Below are 11031 nucleotides of genomic sequence, written 5' to 3'. Positions count from 1 at the left end.
AATAGTTTATTTATTTCTTTTTTAAAGAAAGGGATAGTAAGTGGGGAAGATGAAAACAAAGGTGCCAACACTTTCTACTCATTGGTTGATACTCAATAGTATGTACTTATTCTTGGTAATCTATGAAGGGTGCAGGATGCCCAGACTTGAGTACAGCGTATCAATCTGAGCACAGGACCTGAGCACAGGAAATGAAAAACTTAAAACAGGAGCGCATTCAGATTTATTGAGGCATTTCAAGAACCAGTTCTGTAAACTAAGCAGGAATAATTTTCAGCAACTGCTAATGAAAGCATGTGATATATGTATTTTTTATGATTTTAGCTTTAAGAAAGTTAAGCATGTACAGGAAGTTAAGAAGCATGAAGAAATTGAATTGGTATGTTTAGAGTTTAAGATTTCATGTTATCATGGTGAATAAGGTGGTGGTGACTGATCTGCAGCAATTTTCTCATAAGCTGGTGGAGCATCAGGTACCTACGGTAAGGAAAATGCACGTGAAAGACTGAAGAAACAACTGAGACAAAAAATGACATTAAAGATGCAGTGAGCTATTTACCTTCATATCAGATATGATATTACAGCTTAAAATACCTGACCTCATTCATTATGTAGTTTCTTTTTTTTAAGGTTAGTTTTTGCTAATATGTTTTTTGATTTTGCATCAGATTAAATTAATTTTGTTTGTATCATTCATCCAAAAAGAGGATTTTACAATTCCAGGACAGAATTTTTTTTAAAAAGGACATTTTTTTAATATTGAGAATTCAGACTAATATTGAAGCTTTTCTTTAACAGTCTTGATGCGGTACATTGTCTTATTTCCAATGCCAACAATTTGGGCAGCTTATTTAAAATCGGTCGTAAATTAGCCTTTTCCCTATTCTAAAGCTATTTAAGCACACCCATAACTTGACATACACATTTATCGATTAAGTTATTTCAACTTTTTTAAGATTATAGGTTTGAATGTTCATCTTTTCATAATGATTAGAGAAGCTAAAACCTTGAAGTTTTATAATGTTCCCTGACAATCCTTGTCAGAGTATAGTATACCAGACACAGTCCATTTGTTCTTTGTCAGAATGGCGGAATATCTATCAGGGAGCTCTTTGTTTATTCAGTATGTTTCAGCATTCAGGTGTTACATCATTCTAATACATTGCATAATGATCATACAACTTAAGAATGAAGGTAGGTGAAAGAAGAGAATTTTTTAAAAGACGAATTCTTAATAGTAGTCTTAAAAAAAGCTTTCCGCAGTAAAAATTGTGCAAAATACTACTTTTTAAGTTATTGTAGAGGTATTGAAGACTCTATCTAGAAGCACACCCCAGGAAAGAAATCATCAAGAAGTGACTGTTTACCAAGATTGTCTTACTATGTTGTAAATAAACGAAACCTTGAGTTGCAACTTACCACAGAATTAAAGTTTCTGTACTCCTGCAGAGCCATTTTGCAGTCCAGTATTGTCCCCTCACCTACTACGGTTCCTATTGTGCCCACACTAGAGCTTTTGCTCTGTGGCAGTTCATAAAGAAATATGGGGAAGATGAAAGGGAGAAGAGAATGCGAAGTTGGAACAAATTATGCATCATTTAATATTTGGCAGCACATTTACAACAGGTCTTAGAATCTGGGATTAGGGCCAGACACAAGTTGGAGAGGTAATCTACCTACCACTTTTTGCTGTCTCTGCTGAGACATACTCTCTCTCCTGTATTATCTAGTTACATTGCCAGAAAAATGAGTATCACATCTTTTAGGTCGAGGACTGCTGCAGGAACTGACACCTTCTCACCCACCTGAATGCTTCCTCCTTTTTATGCCACCCACTTCTTTCTTTCATCTCCAACCTTTTTCTTTTCCATTTTCCACCATTTCTTTTGTATACATTCTGTACCAGTTCTCCCCTAGCCAAAAAGCCTAGCAAAAATTTGATTTTCAAAACCAGAAAGCAGCAATCCGCAATGAGAACAAATTAAAAAAAATTGTGCTTTTTGCCATGATGTAGAGAGCAGGCGTGAAATTATTCACCAGTTGATATATGTATTGGAGAGATCACTGGAAAGGTAACAGGACAAAGTTGCTGGAAACAGCAAGGAAATGGATTTGCTGACTTAGATGACAGGTATGTTTTTTAATTCCAAACGGTCACATGTTTTTTGAAATATTAGGATAACTAAAAGATATTTACTGTAAAACATATAATTGGATAATAAATACTTTCACTTTAAAGGGTTAAAAGTGGCCTCCCTTTCATAGGACAGAGCAGAACTTCAAATATAAAGCTTTGAGACTTTTAACAACAAATGTTACAAGAAGGATTGCACTTTTTTTTAATAATTTTTTAAGATACCCAAAGTAGAATTTTTTAGAAGTAGTGTTTAGAAAGCAAACCTCAAACCTGTCCTGGTTCTTCGTAAATCTAAAAACTGCAAGTCAACTTTTATACAAATAAATCATGCATCACTCGTACACGAACATAACGTTTACTTAGTTACTTGTAACAGTTATTTTTCTTCTCTGCTTCCTATATTTACTCTAATCATATCTGTCCTTATTTAGGGATAAGTCTTATGAGTAGCAAATATGGGTTTTTTATTTAAATGTAAATACACAGAACACATCTTGGTTTTGTGTAAATATTAGATATAACGCTTCCTAGAGATTGTTTTTTCCACTGATGTATTGTGAAGGTTGGGCAGCTGGCTTCATCTCCCTGTGCTTCAGCTTCCTCTTACTCCTTTGCCTGACTTGCAGGTTCTTCAGGGCAAGGCGTGTTTCATATTGTGTGCTTTCACCTGTGTATATGTCGGTGCGTATATTGCCTGAGATAATGATGTCCTATTACAGATTCAATGTTCCCTGCATTAAGGTAATGCAACTAACGATTATAAATTGTAAAAATATTAGCATCCGAGAAAGTGAGCTGCCATGCTTACCCGCAGACTCTTGTAGCCGCTACGTCTTTTGTAATACCAGCAGCCAAAGATAAGCAAAATGGCCAGCACCAAAATGAAGAGTCCAATACCCAGAGCTCTGTTGGGGAAGCAAAATAAAATAATTACCACCAGAACTAGATGCATTTTTTTGGGAGCAAGAATGATTAGGACAAAAGCTTGTATCAGCATCTTTTTACCAGAGGGATGCGTGGAGCAGGATTTACTTCAGAAAACAGAAAAAGTATCAATAACTTCAGCCAGTCTCTGTCCATTAAGCAGTTAGCTAAATTCTTTGCCAAGTTCTTAAGTATTTTAAAAATGAGGAATATATTGCTTCTAAGATAATAACCTACCACTGACTACTGCTTCTAAAAAAATCCCTGCCTGTAAATCCAACAAACAGCATTGTGCTATTGGAAGAGAATGTGAAACAAACTAAATGCCACACCTGCAGAGACACAGCTCGTGTTTATTTTTTGCGAAATGTATCCTAATTGCATCGCATTGCAACAACTGCTGGTGACAGAACGATTTCTTGAATACGTAACACACTACACAACCTCAAAAACCGAGTAAGAAACTTTAAATTATTCATAAAGAGCTCTATAACTCTTTAGTTCTTGTTCTGTGACATACTGGGCACAGTATTGGTGTCACTGGTCATTTTAGGGAACGTCGGCTTTGCAAACTGTGCTGTAAGACATCCTTCCCACTGCCTACAGGGGCTTGGGAGAAGTAGCACAGTTCAGAAAGCAAGCTTACAGCAATTGCAGCTGAAAGTAATTGCAAGTTTCCCGGTCACAAAACCCCTCCTACTGTGCTAACATCCTCCCTGTTAAGACATACAGAATTCACCCCCCATTTTTTTTGTTCTTTGTGTGTTCAGGAACAGAAGAGTCTACAAAATGCTTAAAGGGAAAAGAAGACAGGAAAAAAAAAATGACCACGAGTCAGGATAAACCCATTCTAACATACTTTTATATATCTTACATCTGGTTGCCCTGCAGTAATTGCCACCCGGCTTTTCCATCAGGAGTGAGGAGAGGGCTGTGTGACTTATCAGAGACCTTTTATATCAATTTGGTATCATTTCCACTGACTCATGGTCTCATGAAGGAGTGTTTCCTCGTGACGTGAGGAGCCTGAAGGAAGAGGCAAGCAGATTCGTGTGGCAGAACAGGCTGTCTTGTCTGAACTGCCCGTGTGCTCTTTGGAGCACGAAGCCCCTTGGAGCCAAAGGGATTTTCTTTTTCACAGGCATCTGAACCTTGCAAGTTGCTCCTGCCCTTGAAGGCTTTGTGTCAGCTGGAGACCTGTTCAACCCAAGAATACAGCTCACGCCATTCGCATGCTTCCTGGTGCAGCCGTGTTGCAGCTGATCTTCCAAGTTTAGGAGATGGCTCCAGTGGTTTTGTTACTGGCCCCAACAGAGTTACAATTTGGAGAGGCTGCTTCTAGAAGCAACTGCTGCCTTTTCTACATTTTGAGACTGCTTTCTGCTTTTCATGTGCTCTGTAGTTTTAGCCATCCACTAGCTTGTATCCCCCACAGATTGTATGTATTTTCCGGAGCTGGTGATTTTAATTGCGTATTTGCCATCCAACTCCTTCCCTACCAGTTCGGAAGCTAGCATGAAAAGCATGTATGCAATTTCTTGCAATTCCAGTCAAAGTTGCAGCTGTGCTATTAGGAATCTGTGCTTATGTCTTGAATGCTTCTTCTGGTACTGGAAGGAGAGCGTCACTTTTCCCTCGTGTTATCTAGAAAATCTGCTTACGATTGCAGCCACTGGAACTCATGGCAGTTAGAGGTGAGGGTGCTTAGTTTCAAGTGCTAAGACATGACTAGCCAGCTTCTTCTCTTTTTCTTTTGGAGAACTGAGCTGCTTTGGAAAGACTACGAGAGACCCTTCCCCTTTGTTTATTCTCTGTGCCGAGGGACAAACACGGAGAAACAAACACCTTGCAGTACGTGTCGGGGGAGGGAACAAGTCACCAAGTTCAGGGGACAGTAAAGCAGAACCAGAAGTGCATTCCACATCCAGATATCCCAAGCACATTGGAAATATTTGTCTAAAGTAGTAACACGTCTCCAGTAATCCAAAACCCAACATATTTCATTGTAAACCAAAACTAACAAAGTATTAGCTTCAATTAGTTCTGCTTAAGTGGAGTCTCACCCAGAAACAATTTACTGAGAGTCACATTTGTATGGCATTGATGTCTCCGTCTGCTTTTTGATGGTATTTTACCATTTCTCTGGAGTTTTCACTTACATTATTCTTTAGGGCGAGACAACGTCCCTTTGAGGTTCTGAAGAGAGCTATGTGGATCTGGAGATAAAACTTGCAACAGCCTGAAAAGAAAATTCTAAATAAGCCTGAATAAACCCGGTAATTTTATTATGAAGGTTAATGACTTGTGATCATATGATCAAACTCTAGATTCTTGAATTCTGCAATTCTGATTTTTCTTAACTGTTGAGGGTTCTTTATGATTCTGCAATGACAAACTTTAGAGACAGCTACAGGATATCTAAAATGCACTGCGCCTATATACAACAGTGACTTTTCCTGATACTATTTTGTACATTTCTTTCAGTGTAAAACCAGCTTACACACTAACATAGGTTTTGCTTTATGCTTACTCTTCTGCTGCAAGGTAGCTGTGTCCTTTCCCTCTGAAAAGGTTGCCATTTCTGTGATTTCTGGGCATTTTGTGAGCTTGGTCCTGCTCACACCTACAGGATAGAAATACAGTGCCTTAGTGCAATAAATAATTTTTTATCTTTAAAGCATAATATTATCAACTTTTTTGTTTTAACGGGAGCATTTTAGGGAGGCAGAACAATCTGGTATCTTCAGAATCAAGTAGATCCATATACACATGCAACTGTCCCAGTTTAAGGCAAAACTCAAGACCATAACTATAATCTACATTTGAATAGCTCCAGTGGCACCAAAATATTTGCACGTGAGTCCAACAGAGAAGAATTTGACACGGTCTCTTTAGGTACAAAGTGATGGCAGACTTCTGAAGTAAAATCTTGCAGGAATATAGAAGGAAAGGCAATTTGCCTGGACAAGAAAAACTAATATTGTCCTTACAAGTAGTTGTTTCTTGATTTCTGTTATTCCCTGTAAACGCTCAAGTGCTAGGTTTTCAATTAGTATAAGCTCCCAGAGATCTGTTGATTTTCAGATGGTTATACTAATTTATGTCTGCTGACAATCTGTACGTAGATGTGCAGGGAATTTATACTATAATCTTAATTTCCAGTTTTAAGGGAATAATCACCCACCTAAAAGCAGTCTGAACAGTTAAAAATCTAATTGATCAAATAGAGTGAAGAAGAAATCCACACATAATCATGTTTTTGTCATGTAAACAGCACAACAATAGATCCTACTTGCTAGTATCCAGCTAGTCTGCCTACCTTACCCAGGTAAAGTATAAAACCCAATGACTTTACTGAAGAGAATTCTAGCCAAGGAAACAAAGCATTTTCAGAGTTTACTTAGAGACAGTCAAGCCCCTTCTGAAACTTAATTTCGAAGCAACACAGAAAATTTTGGGTGGAATAAAAAAATACAAATCTTACCTCCTTCAGACCGGTACTCTGTCTGTTAACTGAAAGGCACATACAGCTTTCTTTTCCTTGACTTGGTCTGTTTTTTTCTTCTTTGATCTGTGCTCTTATGACTATCACGAGTTTAAATTCCTTTCAGTACAGCTTCTGAATGCATTAATTAGCATGAAAGAGGCAAGGAGACAATTTTTTCTTTTCTTCTTACAGTCCGTATCCTTCCCTCCTAATAAGCAGCTCAAAAATCTGTTATTTCTTCAGTTATTACATACCTTCTGAGAACTGGCCCAACACGATTTTACCTGCCTAATCAGTACAACCTCCTAGAGCGGGCAGAATACTTCTAAATTCAAATATGTTTGGATTTAGGGCTGATTGTTTTGGGGCAGAGGGCTGCTGCTTTCACACGTGTTCAACTATAGCTTTGTTTATGCACACTTTTTGTGCCATTGTAACACTGTGGAAACTGGTATAGTTGGAGCAAACCTCATAGATCAATATGCTGCTATACCGTGATGGAAGTGTCTTAGATTAGGGCACTTACAGTTTAATACTGTACTGGTAAGCAAATGCTGGAACAGAAAGAGAGTCTGCCCTGTGGGCTGCAGAACTAACAAAGCCTGGTTTCCTATGGATTTGTGTGAATTGCCTGTGCTTATGCTGCAGCAATTTACAACACCAGGCATGAATTGGCAGTCTGTGATTAATTCGGAGGTCTGGGTACTGTGATGGACCAGCAGTGTCAGTTACTGCCAAAAATAAATAAATAAATAAATAAATAAATAAATAAATAAACAAACAAATAAGAACCGTGTAATTTTTCCCAATGAGTCATTAATTTGGGGCTGTCTATCTTCCCACAGATTTATTTTTTTTTTTAAGTTGGAAGGACTCAAACTTAAAACTTCGACATTTTTGCTCATCTTTGAACCTGGCTGTAAATGTGGTTGAAAATGGCTGACAGACTCAAAACTGAAGAGGAAAAACCAAATAGTGTGAGAGACCACATCCATTTCCTCAGGAAATCAGATGAAAAGTCTTAACATCGATATTCTTAGCTAATGCAGGTCCAGGAAGAGCCAGACCATTTTTCTGCTTGTGTGTTTTGCCTAATAATGGTAAAAGTCTGATCTTTCTTCAGACATTTTTCTGTGGCGGTGCCCAGTGACAGGACCAGAGGCCATGGGCACAGACTGAAACACAGGAGGCTCCAGCTGAACATCAGGAAACATTTTTTTCCTGTGAGGGTGACTGAGTACTGGCACAGGTTGCCCAGAGGGGTGCTGGAGTTTCCATCCTTGGAGATATTCAAAAGCCATCTGGGCATGGTCCTGGGCAACCATCTCTAGATGGCCCTGCTGGAGCAGAGTGGGTCGTTGGAGCTTATGACGTCCAGAGGTCCCTTCCAAGCTCAACCATTCTGTGATTAACACCAGAGGGATCTATTTGTTTTCGCTAGACCCAGTAATGTTTGGAAAAACACATTTTTTGCGGAGGGCAAAACAAAGGGAGGAAGAAGAATGAGGAGCATAAACTTGCTCATTTGGCCAAATGGTTCAGTGTTTCTCATATTATCCCAGACGAACTCAGTGGGAGTTTCAAAGGTGAAAGAGATGCAGGGAAGGTTTCTGTAGATACCCATACATGTAAAACAGTAAGCGTACATTATCGCAGCCTATCAAGCTCCCAAGTAATGTGCCAGCCCTTGTGCAGTACTCCCAAAATGTTGTGGAGCTGATTATCAAATCATGTGTTTTGCTCAAGAAAATCTTCTCTTCTGGGAGAGGATGATAACTGAAGGGTACTGTTTGTTCTTGTCAGAATCAAAACTGAGACATACAGGAAATCCATGTGATACCAAAACCAGTCTCTGCCTCCTCCTTGCCTGAAGCAGTTCGGAGGGCAAAATGCCAACTGATTGAATATTTTCTGTTCTGAATTAATCTCTTGTTAATAGTACAACAAGGAAGGGAAAAAAACCAGCTTTGTCACGGATCTGTGGTGCCGTCTGGTATGTAAATACACAGTCCTGCTATTGAGAAATTGGATGGATGAGAAGGTGAAGCACCATGCCCTACTTCTGATCTCAGGGCTTTTTATAAAATCTTATTTCTCTGAGGTAGTGCTGCTAACTCTGACAGTGTAAAGCCACTGGAATTGACGTATGGGTTCCACAGGTGTTACCTTTTTAAAGATAACATTTCAGGGGGAGAAGAGGATGGAAGAGGGGGAATATTTAGGAGAAACCCCAAAGCAACCCAGGCCTTTTGTGATAGCCAGCAATCTGTGGCAAGCCTAGCACACTCTGATGAGTCTTGATGATAGGTATGAAATGAATGCTTCTAATGTAACTGAAAATAACATCCTTGACCTTTTAAAAAGAATAGCAGTTGGGTTTATGCTGTTGACAGTGTGATTCTATCTTTCTAGGACAAGATCTTGGGATTTTTATTAACTTCTTTCCCTTAATTTATAATCTTTATTTTTCTCTGGTATTTGAGGCTTCCTATAGCAGATAGAGCAAAGAAACATAACTACCTTGACACCTGGTTTAGTAAAGGCTTTAGTTTTGAGTTTTATGTGAATTTCAGTGGAAACTCTCAAGTATGTCAGTGCTAAATCTACATTAACAGTAACACAGTACAGTAACAGTGAATAAGGAGATTATACCCCTCTCAGCTGGTGCTGAGGATCCTCATCTCTCCGTGGTTTGGGGATTTCCTTTGAAGTAGGTATTATCTGGCTTCCAGGGCTGAACAGTCCCACTACGGGCCTGATTTGGAGCTTTTTGAAAAGAAGCTATTCTGCGAATTGCTGCTACCTCAACTGCAGGCACCTCCAGGAAGCAACGTGTTGTCCTGTAGACTGCTTTGCACAGACACCATTAATATGTTGTCATCCTGAAAGCCTGGTTCATGAAAATTAATTCCACTGCAGCTAATTTCCAAGTAAAACCATGGCCCTTAGTGTCAGACCCATCTCCCTCTGCTCCATCTCTGAATAATGTACAGTAAAGAAGGAGTGGTAGCCTTAATCCTGTAGAAGCTATGCCAAGAGGATGCCACGAATGCAGTGGTGCCTCTGTTTCTCCACCTTGTTTTTCCAAATAAAAAAGATTGGATAGCTTTCTGGCAGTGTTTTTCTTTGCTGCTACTTTGTCCGTGATGACTGGAGGTTCTGAGCCCAGGGGGCTTTCCTTGCATGTAATTTCAGGAGGCCATACGTGGATTCAAGAGAAGAGTGGTGCTTTCTAAAGCTTCACAGTCCTGTTTCTACCAGTGAGTGGCCAACTGGTTTGGCGTGAGAAACACCTTGCTGGTGAGCTGTGGATTTAGGTCTCTGAGGCCATCTCAGAAACTTTGAAGAAAGTGAATATAGGCAACACTGACTACATCATTAGCGGCTTGGAACAAAACAGTCCTTTGCAAGTCATCCCTCCCATAATAGCCCAGTGACACTTAACTTGGAATATTGCTGCTACAGCTGAAGTAAAAGCAGTCCCAAAATGAATACAAACACTCATTACTTTTTCTGTGCCACTAAACAGATACGTAGTCATCAGCTGACAGTGTCCAGGTGACTAATACTATTCAGTGCATTTAGCAAAAAAAGCAGAATGACTTTTCATTTCTCGCTCCACAGGGTCATAGGTTCCTGTTCAGGCTTGTGGAGACCTGGGGAGGTCTCCAGCCCCAGCTCCTGCCCACAGCAGAGCCAGTTCTGGGCTCAGACTGGGCTGCTCAGGGCTTCACCCATTCGGGGCATGAAACCCCAAGGATGGAGATGACCCAGCCTCCCTGGGCTCCAGCCCCACTGCTGGGTTGTCCTCGTGGTTCCAGCCTGAGCCTCTTGTGTTTCAGCTTGTGCTGCTGCCTCTTGCCCTCCTGCCACACGCTGCTGGGAAGAGCCCAGCTGGGTCTCCCCCGTCTCTCCCATCGGTGGCCAGGGATGCTGTCAGGTGCCCCTGAAGCCGCCCCTCCTCCTGGCTGAACCAGCCCCGGTCCTGCAGCCTCTCAGTGGCCTCTGCTGAACTCCGTCATCCGGAGTCGGATGCCAAACTTCTTTCCTCTACTTGGTGCCCTAAAATGGATGCACAACTGCAAAGCAGATGGGAATAATCACCTCCCTTGATCTGTGCCCCTATTCATGCAGCCCAGGATGCCACTAGCTTTCTTTACTGCCCCTGTCAGGTATCAGGACATGCAGAAATTCGTGACAGGGTTTGTAAGTGAAATACAGAATTTTAACAGAAAGTCAGAGGTGGAAACTGCATCTATTAAACATCTCTCCATTTCTCACATCCACCCCCCACCAATTCCCCTTCCTTTCATTTTATGAAATGAAGAGTTATTTTAAATATTGGAACAGTGCAGAAGACTGAAGAATAATACTTTCTAGAAAAATCTAAGTTTTTCCATTGACATGATTGAAAAACATTTTGTCAGAAATTTCAGGGCCTTGCTATAAGACTTTGCCCACACAGTTGTGTGCCTTCCAGTGT

At 40.2% G+C, this 11031-nt stretch overlaps 1 protein-coding gene across 1 annotated transcript; it reads right to left on the bottom strand.

Annotated features, from left to right (window-relative positions):
- Positions 1–346: 346 nt before the first annotated feature.
- MLANA (melan-A) lies at positions 347–6585 on the bottom strand. The gene is made up of 5 exons (XM_074568798.1): positions 6546–6585; positions 5592–5684; positions 2946–3042; positions 1420–1521; positions 347–477 (listed from the first exon to the last, which is right to left on the bottom strand). Exons 2-5 carry the CDS (start codon positions 5657–5659, stop codon positions 409–411), a joined length of 336 nt encoding a protein of 111 aa, XP_074424899.1. The 5' UTR covers positions 5660–5684; positions 6546–6585; the 3' UTR covers positions 347–408.
- Positions 6586–11031: the final 4446 nt, after the last annotated feature.

The sequence above is a fragment of the Larus michahellis genome, chromosome Z (genome assembly GCF_964199755.1).
Source record: "Larus michahellis chromosome Z, bLarMic1.1, whole genome shotgun sequence".
NCBI lineage: Eukaryota > Metazoa > Chordata > Aves > Charadriiformes > Laridae > Larus > Larus michahellis.
This window is presented reverse-complemented; position numbering and strand designations above follow the sequence as displayed.

Bases quoted from the DNA above. Each gene is read 5' to 3' on its own strand.
- MLANA (XM_074568798.1), bottom strand. From the start codon at position 5,659: ATGCCCAGAAATCACAGAAATGGCAACCTTTTCAGAGGGAAAGGACAC. The intron at 3,043-5,591 runs GTAAGCATAAAG...CTTCCCCAACAG, and splicing joins AGCTACCTTGCAGCAGAAGA to AGCTCTGGGTATTGGACTCT. The intron at 478-1,419 runs GTAAGTTGCAAC...TCCTTACCGTAG, and splicing joins ACAGAAACTTTAATTCTGTG to GTACCTGATGCTCCACCAGC.